Below are 17201 nucleotides of genomic sequence, written 5' to 3'. Positions count from 1 at the left end.
TCTTAGTTGTTCAGGCATCCAACTGGAAAGTAACGACACAGGTTGTCTTATTTTATCAGAAATGTTACTTCATCCAGTCTTATGCAACACAATTGGGGGCAGGGGTGTATGGATGATCAAACACTTTGAATTATTTTATTACAGGGCTCATTTTGGAGGCAATTTCCTCAACTTTATATTTTTACTTGTCAATAAATTCATCAAATCAGCATTAGTCAGTAAAGCTAAAGGAAGAGCCTGGAAAGAACTGATCGTTTTAATCAGTCTTACGTGACCTGGGCTAATTTTGATTCTATCAAGTTTGGCATCGCGTTGTGCACTCTTCTGAGGCTGTAATGACACTATAAACTCCACAAAGCCACAAAGAGACAGGGGTCGATGCATAAGCGAAAAACTAAGTAGCCTAAAAAACATGAAAAGGACACTACTGTAGCCTAGGTTCCTCTCTGAGCGAAGCCCACTAATGAGAATAAATCATGCAGCCTCTACAGCGGTCTGAGTATTGTCTCAGCAACAACATTCAGGAGGTTCACTTTAACTCATATTTAAAAATGCACAGCAAGAATTCCATTAATCCTGTGCAAATATCAACTGAACAGTCTATTTTTTTGTCTCTCTTAAATAACAAAGTATAGAGGTAGACTTTTCTTCTTTGTAAAACTTCACGGACTAAAACCTCTGCTCAGTGACTATGAGTACATTCATAAAGAGCTAAATGAGGTAGGTATGGAGCAGAGGGTACAAGATTTCAAGAAAAGCGAGAAATTCCCTGAGATGGATACTTAAGGAGAGCTCACGGAGAGAATTCAGAGCAGCTGGAGACCGAGGGAGGGAAATATGGCTCTTTTTCTACTGATTATCAATTTGTAGAGGTCCCCTTTGTCACACATACCACAGATATCTGACTGGGAGAATAAAAATAATCATCTACAGTTTTAATTTCCCTTCACTTCAACATGCTCTCAATCCTCTCCAAGCTCTCCTCCTGTTGTGTCTGTTGATTCATTCTCTCGCCTCCATTTCCTTCATCAACAAAAAAAAAACAAAACTGCAAAAGGTCAAACGGAGGGAGAGAATGCAAAAATAAACTTTTTTTCTAGAACTTGAGGATGCGATTATTTCCAAAGTCAACGACCACAATGACTCCGTCAGGCGTCACAGCTACACCGGAGGGGCGATCCATTTGTCCGAACCCGCTCCCCTGTGTGCCAAATTTGCATAAGAAGTTTCCGTTGGGCTCGAACACTTGGACTCGGTGGTTGCGGGAGTCCGCCACGATGATGCGGTTCTCCTGGTCCACAGCAACGCCCTGGGGCCGCAGAAACTGGCCATTCCCGGTGCCCTCGGAGCCCAGGAAGCGAGCTGACTGGCAGTCTGGCCGGATGACCAGGAGCCGGTGGTTGTTGAAGTCGGTCACCACCAGGTGGTCTTCGTGGTTAAAGGCCACTCCTCGGGGAGAGTCAAAATGTTTCCACAGGGCCCCCTCGAAGCCGTACTTGTTGAGGAAAGAGCCGTCGGGGGCGAAGAGCTGCACGCGGTGGTTCCTGGTGTCGGAGACCAGGATCTTACCCTCAGAGTTGACAGCCACATCCCAGGGATAGTTAAACTGCCCGTTCTTGGTACCCTTTTCCCCGAACTTCAGCAGGAACTGGCCCTCAAAAGTAAACACCTGTCAGACAAAGCAAATGTGTCAGGGCCAGACATGTTTACATCTGCAGCAGAGAGAGAGCTATGTGTTTACACGTGTATATGAGTTCACAAGTTTTCAAAGGCTAACATGCTCTTTTAGCTTATACAATTTTACATTTTTTCTTATGTAACTTCCCTGTAGCTTTTGGACATTTTGATCCGTGTGTGAATGCAACAGACTTGAAGCAATTAGTAGGTTTCTGCATGTTTAAATTTAAGACTTTTTGAGACCATTATGAATGCAATTTAAGACCTAAATCACGTCCATATTGGCAGAGAAAGAACTTTAATTAATCTCTTTACAATTCATATTAATTTACCTCTCAATGACATCCAAATCACCTAATGTAAGACCTGGTCCTTTCCAAACTTGAAGGTAAAGTATGAAGCTACATGGTTTGGCTCTGATAAATTCTGACTGGGCAGCATAGTTTGCATTGGTTATTCATTGCATGCTGGTTTCATTTTATAATTGTTACAGCGTGATCAATATTTTTTTTTCTCAAAAACACATTTTAAAGTGAGACTGAAGATAACAAAATGCTAAAATTTTAAGGCCTAAAATTCTGCTTGTTGTATTTCAGATTTAGAGATTATGCAAAATTAGTGAGTAGAAATGTGATGATTGTGTGTGAATGGGTGTTCATACCTGCACACGGTGATTGTCCTTATCAGCCACAATGATTCGTCTCTGACTGTCACATGCAACCCCTGCTGGACGATCAAACTGACCAGGCCGGGAACCCAGAGAGCCAAACTTATGGTGGAAGTCACCAGAAGGCTTGAATATCTGGAGAGAGAATGAGCAGTGACATTGTTAACTGATCACACTTGATATTACAACATTGGAGCCCTCATTACGTACCAACTCTTCTGAAAAGCTCTCATACTAACCTGCATGATAGATACAAGCTCAGTTGTATGTCTGTGTAGACTCTGTGCTTGGCCTTTTAATGTAAACACAGCTAATGTCTTCACCAAGCAAAGAAAATGAGTGTGTGGAAAGTTGTTTGAGCTGTCCTAACACTGTAAACTTAATGTTTAGGCTATTTGTTCTATTGCGCTGTTATTAAATAAAGTGCTGTTTTTAGTTTTAGTTTCATTACTACAAAAACGTTTTAGTGACAAGACATTATCATGACTATGGTGTCATAGATGACATGGAGGGGCAGCAAATACTTGCACCTTCGAAGCTGAAGGCAACAGATGCTTGACATGTTTGTTTGGAAAAAGGCTGAGTGATTGATTGTCAAAATGGATGACAAATAATCTTCTCCTGACCAACTGTTGAATTAACTGACTAATTTTAACAGTTCCAACGCCTTGGTTAACCATGTCAGGGTTACAGGATGGGGATGGAGTGGATTGGGGGGAAGAAACTAGTTGTTAAGTGTTAAGGGGCAAAGAAATTACTGTGTTATTTCCTTGTTTTGCTTTGTGTCAAGTCAGTGACTGTAGTGTTACCTCTCATACCAATACTAAATAATAAACAATTCATCAGGAAAAAATTACACAGGTACAAAGAAGTAGGCTTTGTGTTAACCAACTCACTGACCATACTTTGTTGCCACAGTGTGCATGCAGAGAGATGAATGTTGTGGCCTACCTGTATGCGGTTGTTGCTGCGATCGGCCACCACCACGTATCCCTCCTTGTCCACGCTGATGCCCCAGGGACGACACAGCTGACCGTCTCCCTCCCCCTCGCACCCGAAGGATGACACCTGGGAGCCCAGAGAGCCATAGCTGCGCCCGGACTTCACGATCACCTTGAAGGGGCTTCCCTGGATGTGCTGGTTGCACACCAACACTGACACGAGGTGCTCCCCCTCACACTTAGGCAGGTAGCTGACAGTGTACGAGCCGTTTTGGTGGTCTGTTACCTCCACCGCGGACAAGTTGCCGTCTGTGACCGACATTACAATTGCGGACACTGTGTCGCCGCCGGAGAGACGCGGCTCGCCGTCATGGTCGTATCCAATAACAGTGAAGGAGGCGGGCTTGCCACGGAGCGCGCTTTTTAGACCCTCGCCATGGGCTTTGGTGACTGGGGCAAAGGCTCCGCTGCTGATGAGGCCCATGGATTGGATGGCTATGTACAGAGCCTGTGAGAACCATGATGAATACACTTAATTTAATGCAGCACAATTAATTAAAATATTATTGACATCTCAATATGACAAAATACAGTGTTCAAATCCCAAAAACAGTCATTTTCAGCTTGAAAAAAAAGGAAAAATGTGTGACAAAACAGCATGCTCTGGCCAACAAACCTCTCCAGATGTAACAACATGTTTGTTTGGTACAGATCCCATTAAATGTCACATGATCAAGATTTTAACAGTGTTTTTCTGCGAAAATGAAAATTTAGATGCAAAAATTCTAATTCCCACTAATCTTGAATCATATTGCAATATTTGTCAAAATAATGGCTGTATGATTCTTTTTTACCACATTGTACAGCCCTAATTCAATTGTTTTGTAAAATTATACAAGTATAAGAGTAGATAACACAAAGGTTAACCAGTCATAGCCCTTATGCAATTTTTTTTTTTCATCAGGCTAATTAAACATAGCCATACTCTCATTAAAACCCATGCAAACTTAAGGTGCTGGCTACTCGTACATCTATGCAATGTCATTACTACATGATGATGCTCACTCCTATTTTGCTACGCATTCAAGTGTTGACTTAATTGCTCCAGAGCAAACCCCGTTTTGGATAACAAGACAATGTGGAACTTTTATTGTGGAGAGTTTATAGGAAATCAAATATCCACTGTTTAAAAGTCACTTGACGCAAACAAGCATGTCATGCCAGGATCAGTGTATGGGTAATTTATTCTAAATCTAACTTTACATTATATTTTCTTATGCTCTTAAGTTAATCATTGTGATGTTCTAAAGAAAGAAAATAGATTTGAGGTGTTTGTTACAAGACACTTAAGTTTAAGTCTAACACTTTGATAAATGTCGTATATGCTGTTTGTTTAAAGCCCCGTCAGGACAAAAAGCATCTCAGACAGGTTATTTTTACTTGAGCATATAAGAGTGCAATAAATGTTTATGTTGAAAAATAATGTCAGAGAATTATAATCTCAAGAATTGCGCAGCCCTCGTGCGGACCACTTTGTTTATGATTCATGATCTACAGGGTCTCAGTGCACACCTGGTCTGGAGGAGTGAACATGAAGCGGTCGTCTTCTTGCGGCTGCAGGAGGCCCCTCAAGGCCTTGAGCTCATGGATCTGGGTGAGCATTCGCTCCCTGGCCAGCAGCACATCCAGGTGGCGGCCCTCATCCAGCACCTGGCTGACCGCAGCGATGGTGCTGTCCAGCTTGGTCAGACTCTGGTGCAACTTCTCCACCTGCAGGTACAGAGACTTGGCCTTCACCTGACGAATCTTCTCCACCTGAAAGGAGACAGAACCATGGCACAGACTGAGACAGAGGCAACTGTAAAATCATTATTTTTTATGTCATAATATATAATGTTTATTCAATAGAAGAAATATGAAGGCAGCATTAATGCTGAAAAGGCATAGACAGGTTTTGGGGGGACACATGCTGCCTTCCAGTCTTTTTCAGAGACATCCCTGCTTATTTCAGCAAGATAATGTGTTTGCGCATGTAATAACAGTTTGGCTTCATAGTGAAAGAGTTTGGGTACTAGACTCCAGACTTCTCTCCCATTGAAAAGGTGTAGTGCATTATAAAGCGCAAAATATAACAACAGAGTGCCTGGACTTCTTATATCAAGCAAGAATGGGAAAGAATATCACTTTCAAACCTTCAACAATCAGAGCCCTCACTTCCCACTGAGTGTTGTTAAAAGAAAAGGTGATGTATCACAGTGGTAAACATGCCCCTGTCCAAACCTTTTGGGAATGTGTTACAGCTACCAAATAAGTATATATTTACAAAAAATAATGAAGTTATCACTTCGAACATTAAATATCTTGTGTTTTTACATTTATTCAGTCGAATATAGGTCAGAAGGTTTTTGCAAATAAGTGTATTCTGTTTTTATTTATGTTTTACACAACATCTAAAAAATGTTTTGGAATTGGGTTTATAAATAACACAACAAGTTTGAGTTGTGGTTACCATTATTTGCAAAAACTTCCTTTATTTTACTTATAAAATTGAGGGTGGAATTTAACAAGTGCCCCTGCACCCCTATAGCACAGACTGTTAGTAGCAGGTCTGCTCACAGGATGGCAGCAATGTGCTGACCCTGCCAAGTCTGTGAGATATTCAGGAAGAGGAAGAACATCCGTTGCCTCCGCATCAATTTTGATTGTGCATCCTTGTGTCAATATTTATAGACATTCTCTGATGTGATAAAATTGATGTTAAGATTATTTAAGCCTGTTGGGCGGAGAGAAGAAATAATGCATTACTTATTACAGTGGTTAAATCAAATTGTAGGAAATTGACAAAATGTAAATGTTTTTTTAATGAAATCATAAACCTCTGTTACTGTAAATCACATTTATGTCTGTGTATTAAGGACAACATGAATAACACAAAGGAAATATGGATATCATGTTCACTGGAGAGATGTGATCTAGATTATTTCTGTCGCTTTCTTTGAACAGAAATTCAACCTTATAAAACATTACGTAACCTGCCATAAGCGGCTGCATAAAGCTTCTTTATATCTGCCTAAACAATAGAATAGAACACAATAAGATAAAAATGTGCAACACTGCATACAAAGTAGTATATTGAAAGAGACAGTCAGGTCAGGGGCAAACAAATCTAAAAAAAGAAATAAGAAGAATACCAAGCTGTTACAGGGGTAAATTATTCATCTAATCATAAAAAAACAGTGTGACCGTCACTTAACCACAACACTGTTCTGTTATGGTGAGAAGGCAGATGAAGTTACAGTACAGTGAGTGAGAATAAAGCATTAAAGAGGCTGCTAGAACCTGAGAGGCAGGGATTGGGCTCTTACTTAACGTCACCTAACAAAAAGAGTACAACACAATAGCCTGCCTGTCTCTGTGGTTACAAGGACTTTTGGTAGTAAAGAAAGACTCCACAAGAGAGGGGTCTTTTGTTAATCCTTGGCATACATGGAGCTGCAATTAGCATCTGTGAGACTCTAGTTAGGCTCTCTCTCTCTGGACAGACAACTAGTTTTAGTTCATCAGCTGAAAACACTCAGTGGCAGAGCTGGTGTATATTTCACAAAGAGGGAGACCTACATATTCTCTGATGTAACAACTTCTTATAAGTACAAGCACGACTCCCGCGCCACAAATTCACACAATAACGTACAGAAGACACACCCAGACTCACACTCATGGCCCTCAAGTCGCGTGTTTTACCCACGAGTCACATTTAGCTTCTCTGTGGTCATCTCACAGTCATGAATCGCTCTACTTCAGTGACACAGAGCTGCTGAGTCACTTTGGAGAGCCTTCCAGGACTCAATTACATTTTCCCCAACACCACTGTTAGCACAGGTGTCCATCAGCACTGGCTCAAAGTGCAGAAAGAACAAGCTGAGTCATTTCCAATATCTCGTATGATTCAGGAGTTGTTCAGCCCAACATGCATGCTTTCCACACCTGGTGTGATGACAGTATTCCTACACCTTTTCCAAAGTCAAATTCAAGCTTTCCCAGCACCTTACATCTATGGTAAATTAAATATTTATAGACATATACAGAATATACTCAAAATGACTACTGTATTTCCACTTCATCACACTAAATCAGATGTTATTGTGCTATAAACAACCAAAACTGTTTCATTAAGGGTGATAAATTAAAAGAAAAGCCAACCAACTTAAATGTAGAATGTAAAATGTGTCACCTGTCTTTGAATAGACTCAGTAACCTATGTAACCTGGTATAAAGCGATCACATGACAAATAACTTCTATTTCGCTAAAAATCTTTAGTACGTTATTGCTACCTAATTTACATGACTTGAAAGTGCAGACTGTCATATGGTGAGAAGATGCACGTTACAATTTTCTGCAGTTTCAAGCACTTTATCCAAGTGCTTTCCCTGTAAGAACTACAATTGTCAGCATGCACAAACATTTTTCCTTTTTTGGAAACAGAACAAAATGGAGACCAAGTTTGCAGTGAGAATAAACAATTCAGCAAGAAGGGGAGGTGAGATTTTAATTGTTAGTTTTAATATGTGTCAACAGCAGTATGCTAGCTAACATTAGCCTCAAGGGCTCGAATTTTTACGGCTGTTTGGTAACACTGTCAGCTGCTTCTTTTTCCTTCTAGGCTTCTTCTCCTCATTTGATCCTGCTCTTGGAGTCTATCTCTCCTCTTAACATGGACGACATGTCAGGTCAGAATGTTACTGTCTGTATTGCTGTGTGCATGATGTGAACCATCGTCTGACACAAGCATGTTAATTTGATCAGCACCCAATCAGATATCTTGTAGATAGTAGATAGTAGATAGCTTGACTGGCCAGTAGCCGGTCGTGGTTGGTCAAGCTGAAAACCAGCCGATTCCAGTTACCTGCCGATTGATCAGTGCATCCCCAAACCCAACAACATAGTCTTATTTGAGTTGTAGTTTTATTCTGCCTCCACTCATATTCCTGAAATTCTCAACGCTGTTCCTCAATTCTCTCTCAGACAGAAAACACAGACCAAAAATAAGCACAGCAAAACTCGCTCACAACTCACCACATTTTTACTGTACATGCTTGAGGAAAAGCGTCTATATTCATAACATATGTGATGTGTGTAACGGTCTGTCAGACACAAACAAAAGCCAAGACGGAGATTATGCGTGCGTGTGTGTGTGTGTGTGTGTGTGTGTGTGTGAGAGAGAGAGAGAGACTGCTTTGGTTGCCTATAACAACTTGAATCAGGTCAGGGATGAAGAGTGAGTCCTGTAGTGGCGTAAAAAGGATTAAAGTGAAAACATGGGTAAGTGAAAACCATCTTTGTGACACACATGCACACACATACACACACACATAAAAAAGCCGTAAGATCTGAGGGAGTAAGACAGCTAAGTTTTTACGATGCCAATGAGCCTGCTCTCAGGGGAAGAGGAGAAAAAAACAGTGGTCGACTGCTGGGTGCTGGGCTCAATTATTGCTTTTGTTCCATCAGGCTCAAACTACAAATTTGCACGTGTACATAAATGCACATAAACACATTTCACTATCTGGTTTCAGTCAATATGATATGATGCAGAACCTGTGTGTGTGTGTGTGTGTGTGTGTGTGTGTGTGTGTGTGTGTAGAACTTGACTGGTAGAATAGCATGCGTGAAGTAGAGTCTGTTTTATGTGGTTATTCATTTATTGCCCATGGGTTGGGGATTTGGAGGCACAGGGGTGGGGGGCCTCAGGGACGAGGGTTCTTTCTTTCACCCCAAATCTGACTCGTTCTCTGGGTAACCTTAAACCTGCAAGGTTACTGAGCATTCCTTCAGCGGAAGCTGCAGGCCAAACTGCCTGCGTAACAGCTGGCTGCTTGGTTTGATTTAACAAACTTAATTAATGAATCCTGACAAGACGCACACATCCTTATTCTCCCTGCTGACAATGGCTTCAATCAGTCTACTGTGAGAGAATCTAAGGCTATAATATTATGGTTATACTGTTGATGCCAACATGGAGTACATGAGCAATTTGAGTAGGTTCAGTAAACCCATACTTTAGTAGCCCCGATGTATTGGTAAGCTAGCCAGCAGCAAGGCGCAAAGGAATTGAGATGTTTGCAGAATTTGTGGAATGAAATTTGGTGGCCACAGGAGGCCACCTACATGGAATATTTGCTGGCCATGACCCACGGTTAAGGTTGAAACCTGGTGAGTATGGATAAGGATGTAGGTTCCTCTCTTTTCCTCCTCTGATTTGACAAAATCACATCTTTTTTCCTCACAGTATAGAGACAAATCAAAGCCTGTGATCTTATATTTAATTGTTATTTTATTTAGCCAGTTCACCTTCCACAGTAGTTCACATTCCCTCTCCTCCAGCGCTTTCTTGTGTCTGAGGACGAGGGCCTTCACTTCGGTTTGCACCACCTTGGCTTTGATCTCCACCTGCTCTGCCATGGCCTGCACTTTCTCCATGCTTAGCTGTGGAAACAAAACACAACATGAGGTTACTGATGTGGCATAACTCCCCATCAGTTTATTTGACCATCAGCTGAGGCAAGAGATAAAAAACAAACAAACAGGGTTTCAAGAGTGACCATTTCCAGTAATTATGGACCTGACAGTGATATAGACAACAGATGTGGGGATAAATGAAGATACATGATTATCTCTCACTGTCGTGTGACCAAGGGACCGGACAGGAATGTCTGTTTTATTACTCAGATGGGATACGGTCAACCCCCAGAAACAGGATGCAGGACATCAGGAAGCATTACAAGAAAGGACACTGTATGTGACATCTTCCTGGCAAATAACACAACACCTGCTCAGTTGTTGTGATCTATTTCTTTCTCACGTTTGACGGCTCCTTTAGAGGGGAACAGGAAACACGGGTCAGGAATAGGAAGTCACTTCACACTGCACAAGATGATGAAACTTCCTGCTGGGGTGAACCCCTGTCTCAAGTAACAAAAGTTGGCACTGCATTCTTACACTTGTTTACTTATTCTTCCAGTATCAAATATTTTTTTTAAAAAATAATGAATTATCTTAATTTTTTTTTTTATCATTTTAATCTAAAATAGAGCCACAACAATAAAGCAATTCATCAACTATCAGAATACTTACAGATTTTCTTTTGATCAATTAATCTTTTCAGTCGCTTTGCAATTCCAGCTGCTGAAATGCAAGGATTTGCTGCATTTTTAAATCAAGAGTCTTTGGGTTTTGGACAAAAGAAGCAACTGAAGACGTCACTTTAGGCTCTGGGAAACGGTGATGAGCAATTTTCACAATTTCTTTCAATATTTTATAGACTGAACGATTAATCAATTAATCATGAAAATAACTAGCAGATTAATTGATAATGAAAACTGCAAATTTTATACCAACTTAGGCAAAGTTCTTTATTTAACACTAAGAAGTTTGACATGTTTTGTTATGTTAAAAATACTGTATCATTACCATAGTATGATAAAAAACTAACAAAGTATGACTGTACAGGTATTGATCAGGAATCTCATTTTATCCTCTGCCTCTCACTTTCTAGGGGTGGGGGGAAATGATTCTTAGATGCATAGATGCATCTCTTGAAAGATTATGAATTAATAGTCAATAATCATGAATTTAAAAACCCAGTTCTCTTTTGTAAGACCAGGTTGTGTGTAACTGATGTAAACACGTGTGTCATGTTTATGTTCTTAGCTAGGCTCCTAGTGTGAGAAACTGCAGATGGATACAATCTGACCCACAGCCCCTGGCTTAAAAGCTGTAGGGAAGAGGGACCTAGACAAGAGCCACTTTGTGTGCGAGTTGTGTCTACCCAAACTAATTATTGATAATTACACGCACTGTTATTAAAGTGGCAAGTACACAATGAGGAAAAATAAATTGTGCAGAAATGGAAAAAAATGTAAATATTGTAAACCGTTCTATAATCATATCTTAGCCCTCTGAGCCAGAATCAAATTGAAACGTGATATGCCAAGACATGCCCACCCCTATTCACTAGCTTGAATGGAATTACATTGTCAGTGCTTCAGTACAAAGACAGGAGTGTCTTTATTATCATGATAAAAACAGTCACTGAAATGCAACTGTATGACCTTAACTTGAAAAATTTCACCTTTAAGGGTTTGAGTTTTTACAACCCACCATTTATGCTAAATGCACATTTTCCTCTTTGTCTCCCCTCTGTTTTATCTGGCCTTTCCTCTGGTGTTTTCTGGGAGGTCAAAGGGTGAACTGGACCTCACAGGGACGAAGGGGAGGTGGGATAAGGCTCCCTTTGTGATATCAGCCGCAAGGATCAAAGGTCACCTAAACCTCTACAGGTCGTGATCTGCAACCCCAGTCTTAAGACACATACCACCCACCCCCAGCACGTCCCTGCAGGAACAAAGCCTGGCAGCAGGGTCCTTTTTTTCTTTTGGCCGGACATTTGAGGTGGGCAGCTACAGGGTCAACTAAATCAGGCCCCCGGAGAGGGAACAGCAGGGAGGGGATCCTGAAAGGGTCGGGGGAGGAAGAGAGTGAGGAAGGAGGCAGGGTGAAAGATAAAGCCACCATCTTTCTCCACTTATCTTTGTGTATTCATATAAAATGCTAATTCTCCCTCTATTCATTTGTTTTTTTTCTTCCTTGTTCTTTTCCCTCCCTCTGAGCTACAGTGAGGGATGGAGAAACTAATTGGTTAAATATATTGGTTAATTTTTTTTTACTTCTTATATTTTACTTTCTGTCCTCAGCTTCTAGGTCTCATAGTCTTGGTTTCCATGTCTCCATCATCTCTCTTTCTATCTTTCCCTCAACATTCCCAGAGCAGCACAGCTTGGAACACAAAGAGGGTCAACCTGACCAATCAAAGAGCAGAGTGAAAGAGCTCTGGCCAACCACGAGGTCACAAGTCCAGGGTCAGAGGTCAGGGAAGATAATGGGTGTGGAGTGGGCGGAAATTTCCTACCTCAGGGGACAGGAGCGTGTGTGGTGTGTGTGTGTGTTTACATATTATCTGGCGTCAGCATTTACTCCCATAGTGACCTGGGACAAAAAGGACAAACACACACCAGACAGACATCAGCACGTTTTGCCAGATGGCAGGCCGTGTTTCTTATGACTCAGCTCCACGGATTCTGGTGCTTTTCATGAAATAAATTATTGAGGTTGTTGATTTGATTCTGACTGGTCAAGAACATGTGCACACTGTGGTATGTGGCTTTAGTTTTAAACTTACAACCGGCATTTAACTGAGCAGATCCATGCGGTGATATCTTGGAATTTGTAGAACACCAGGAGTGACATAAGTACAAAACCAGTAAGGTACAAAGTGTGAAGCAGTCACTTAAAGTTCAAGCTCTGCTGAGGAGATAGTATATGCCAGCAGGTCACATGACCTTAGTCAAACAGCTAATGTTTCATGTTTCAGGAGTCTTTACCAAGGTCATAACACTGCCCCATTTTCCAGGCACCATGGACAACACTGCTGTGTGTGACCTATCCATGTTACACCTTGTCATTTGTGATGAATGAGACAATCTTTTTTTTTCCCTGCTTAGGAGATGAATTGTCAACAAAATGTCCAGATCTGTCTATCAAATTTAATTTGGCCCAAGCACCTGCAAAACTAAGGTTGTGCTAATTAGCAAATGTTGTGCTAACCTGCTAAACTAGGATGTTGAGCATAGTAAACATTTCCTGCTAAACATCCGCATGTAAGCATAGTTACTGCGAGTATTTACATGCTGACGTTCACATTTAGCTCAAACCACTTCAGTGCCTAATCACAACCTCAGAGTTGCTGTAGACCCCCTAATCTACCTCTTTAAGAATCGACTAAATTAAATTAAAATAATTAAAATACATGACAACATGACTGATTTTGGTATTTTTATTTTAAATTTATTACAGTTTCAATAATTTTATTTTATAATTTGTTGTTATGGTTTATTTGCTTGCAAAACCTTTTAGTTTAGGTTAGGCACAGATTTTAGACATATGCAGCATTTTTAGATAATCTGGGAAATTACCTTTAATATATTTAATAAGCAAAAATACCAATGAAGGCACTGGAGAAATACATCTGTTGCAGATGAAATCAAATGCTTCTGAACTCTGTTCATAATAATGAGCCTTTCCCAAAAACTGAAAACTGTACGTAGATCAGAAAAACTTAACGAAATTTAAAGAAATATTTCACTCATGTTTCTGCTTTCAGAATGGTTTTGGCTCTGATGTGTGTTTATTTAGTAAAAAGTGATAACTGAATTGAAAATAGTTCCCTTCAGATCCATGACAGCAAACGCAGCTCGTGTGGTGCTTTTGGACATGAACAAAAAAGGCCCAATATGACTGTTAAGGCAGTTTGCAAACTGTTGGCGAAAGCCCTCATTCTTCCCTCACTTGTGCATGTTTTTTTTATTGTATAAGCTAGAATCTCGGGGGTGGGGGGTCTAGGAAGCTGCCATCCAATCAATAATTACGTAAATGAACAGAGGCAGTTTGTATGTGTGTGTGTGTGGGGAGGGGGAGTGAGAGTAAGAGGCGGGGGAAGAGAGTGAGTGACTGAATAGGGAGAGGGCAAAGTGTTCCACTTCTTTAAAAGAGGAGGGGAGTTTTCCTTTCTCTGAAATCCTTTAAATACCTCATCTACCCTACCCCCATCCTCCTCACCACTCCTCCTCCCCTTTGACCTTCAGCCCTGCCCCCGCCAGACCTCACCCCATGCGACCCACCCCCTTTCAGGGCCAGCTGGACACCTCTAACCCCAGGCTTCCCAGCAGCCCAGGACTGGTCACTCTCAAAACAGATTCAAGCTGATCATCTCTAATAGTTGCTCTCTCTGCACTGAGGGACGATGGAAAGACACAGCTGCTCTCCCCAGCTTCTCCTACGTCTCTCTGGGAGATGGATGAGTGTGGATTTGTGTGGGTTGACCTTTATGAGGATTGTCTTTTTGTCAGACCTTGGAGGATCGTGCAGAAGAGCTCTTGGCTTTATTTAGTTAAGACTTAAATCAGTTTGACCTATTTGAGTCCTGCAGAGTGATACAGGACTTTTTCCTTTAAGGCATTACAAAAACATCTGACCATGCTGTCTTAATTTTTTTTTCTATATTTTTCACATTTTATGATATTGTCCAAATACAAAAAGAAGTGTTAAATTATCCAGGTGTTATGATTTCTGCCTTGGTAAAACAAACAAAAAATTCCCTATAAATGTGTCTGTCTGTGCTCCCGTCTCACCTGCACGGCCTGTCGTCCCTGCTGTGCATCTGCCAGCAGCTGGATGGTGATTGCCCTGCAGTCCTGTACAGCATCTTGTAGATAAACAAAGGTGTGGCCCATATGAAGGCCCACGCTGCACTCCCTGCAGATAGGCACCGAGCAGGTTTCACAGAAGAACAGGAATACCTGGAAAGACAGAGTTATATGTACATGGACGGATCAGTTTTGTATTCAAACTGGTACAAACTGACACTGCACCTGCTGTTATGGACGTACAGTAAGGCTGGGAAATATATTACAATTTTCCTGCTGTCTGCCCAATTTTCTCTCTTTTACCAAACAAAGATGAGCTTAACTGTCTTGTTAACCTATTGGAAAATATCCTTCATTCACGGTCAGCAAACAGAAATGGGTGGGTGTGTACTGCGTCACTGAATGAGAGTGCGTTACTCTTTCACACCGTTAAACTATCAAAACAATATGACAAAAATCGCCACGTCTGGGACAGTTGAAAGGTGAATTCAGGATAGTTGTGGGAAACTGAGGAGAAAAGTTAATTTTCGAGACCTGGCTGCACCAAAATTATACCAAATACTTTTTAATTACTACCACTACATTTAATATACACTTAGACCCCAAACAATTACTATTGTGATATTGAAATATGGCAAAACAGTCGGTGTCTTTTAAAACAGATACAATGACATATTTGTCATTGTCACAACTCTTCATATCACTTTGTGTGTTTTACTGTTGTGAGTCACTAAATGGCTTACAATGAAAAGAGAGTGACAGAATGAAGCCATTAATCACAAAGTGTCACTCTTTCACTCTTTCCATCTCTCTCTCACACACACACATACACAAAAAGCTAATTAATGAGAAAAGACCATGAATGATAATTAAGTCATCCATATGCATGTGTTAGCAGGGAGGCTCATATTGGCCTCGACGCCCCAGAGAGACTCTCTCTTCCAAAACACAGAGCCAGAAGAAGCTCAGAAGGACTAAAGGCCAAAAACTAGATCAATACTCATTCTGGACAATCTTTTAACATCTGAGGAAGAGGGCCATAAAGGGACATTACTCCCATTTCACATTTTTCAAAACATTTATTACTGTAACTAAGATGGCAACAGCCTCATGCTTGTTGGAATTTTTGTTTGAAAGGTTTTACTTGCTCCCAAAAATGTTAAATTTTCTTAAAGATTAATTACCTGCATTCTTTCTGACATATTCTTACCGTAAAAATAATATAGAATATGTTATGTTAATATACAGAGATATTACGTTAATCTGGGTAAATGGGTTTGCCTCAGGCCTTAATATTCAAATTCAATTTCAATTTCTGTATCCTCTTTCATTTCACATCAAGAGTTTTCGATTCCTAATTCTGCTATTTATTTATTTTCTCTCTGTTATATATTTTGTTAATTATGTCCTATTTGCTTAGTTGAGGCACCTCTGGTTTAAACCAGTTTTTGTTATTTGCTCAGATATGGCTATTCTTAAAATTCTAAAAAGATATTTATCAAATTGTTGAGGAAGTGGCTGTGATGTTCTACCAAGTAATAATTGCTCGGGCGCCAGATGAAGTGTGGAGTGAAAAACAGTATCCACTACTTTGCTTATTTCAAAGAAATATGAGCCAAATGCATTCCATTGTCTCCTAATTTTTATTATTATTTTTTTTTTTGTTTAGCTTACTCAGTGTGTTATTCTCCTTTTTCGTTCTCGTCTCCTTTCTCTTCTGCGTTATTCAAACTTTTAAATCAAATGCATCACTATTCCTGATAATGATAACATTATTGATCCTCCTTTATCTTTATTACTATTTTTTGGAAGGGATATACAGTAGCTTAAAAGTTGTTTGAGAAGTAACTACTGTAAGGGACAACACATTAATAAAGAAGAGTATTAAAAATGGATTATTTTAGAGGAAATGCTTAATATATACACAATGATGACGTGAAGTAAAAGCAGAATTGATCATGGTTTGCAAAAAAGTCACTCTGTCCCTTGGGATGAGAAGGAAAAATGTCATTTAACCTTTATTGCTAAAATCTAAAGCTTTGCTTTAAACCCCTTGTCTGAATGCTGATTGGTTGTAATGGAAGGCTAATTAAATATGCACTGGCCATCATATCCCAAAGAGACTACAGATCAATGGCCTCCAATAGCAGGAGACCTGAGTGGATGGGGAGGGGCCTGCAATCAATCCATCAATAATGACTGTTCCCTCAGGGAGCAGTATAATCTAATGAGACACACACACACACACACACACACACACACACACACACACACACACACACCTCCCCCTTCATCTGACTTCCTCCTCCTTTCGGCCTTCTCCTTAAGCTCCTCTTGGATCCTTTTCTTCTTGTCCTTTTCTTGCTGTCCCTCTTTCTGCTGAGCCCTGTCCTCCACTACAGTCTCCACACTGCTCTGTCACTCAGTGCCCTCCTCTGCCCTCCCCTCCTGCCCTCTCCCACCCCCATCGACATCTCCCAAATTCCAAGGGGACAGGACACACAAAAGCAAGGAATGCAGCTGGGCTGGAGTGGAGGAGGAAGGCAGAGAAGACGATGACGGACGCAGGGCCGAGGCAGATTGATGGTGCAAGGACAGGATGGATTCTGATGAGCGACTGAGCCACAGGATTTACAAGACTGTGATCAGCAGCACTC

General features: G+C 40.8%; 1 protein-coding gene across 1 annotated transcript in view; it reads right to left on the bottom strand.

Moving 5' to 3' along the window:
* Positions 1-973: 973 nt before the first annotated feature.
* trim71 (tripartite motif containing 71, E3 ubiquitin protein ligase) overlaps positions 974-17201 on the bottom strand; it is a 34518-nt gene continuing 18290 nt past the window's right edge. The window contains exons 2-7 of the mRNA XM_084739371.1: positions 14530-14697; positions 9635-9769; positions 4858-5100; positions 3296-3793; positions 2339-2479; positions 974-1669 (exon numbers count right to left, since the gene is read on the bottom strand). Coding sequence (XP_084595497.1) covers positions 1097-1669; positions 2339-2479; positions 3296-3793; positions 4858-5100; positions 9635-9769; positions 14530-14697 — 1758 coding nt within the window. The 3' untranslated portion in view covers positions 974-1096. The remainder of the gene's footprint in view (positions 1670-2338; positions 2480-3295; positions 3794-4857; positions 5101-9634; positions 9770-14529; positions 14698-17201) is intronic.

The sequence above is a fragment of the Lutjanus erythropterus genome, chromosome 16 (genome assembly GCF_056507025.1).
Source record: "Lutjanus erythropterus isolate fLutEry1 chromosome 16, fLutEry1.hap2, whole genome shotgun sequence".
Classification (NCBI taxonomy): domain Eukaryota; kingdom Metazoa; phylum Chordata; class Actinopteri; order Lutjaniformes; family Lutjanidae; genus Lutjanus; species Lutjanus erythropterus.
The sequence above is the reverse complement of the archived record's forward strand: the minus strand, read 5'-3'. Positions and strand labels throughout refer to the sequence as shown.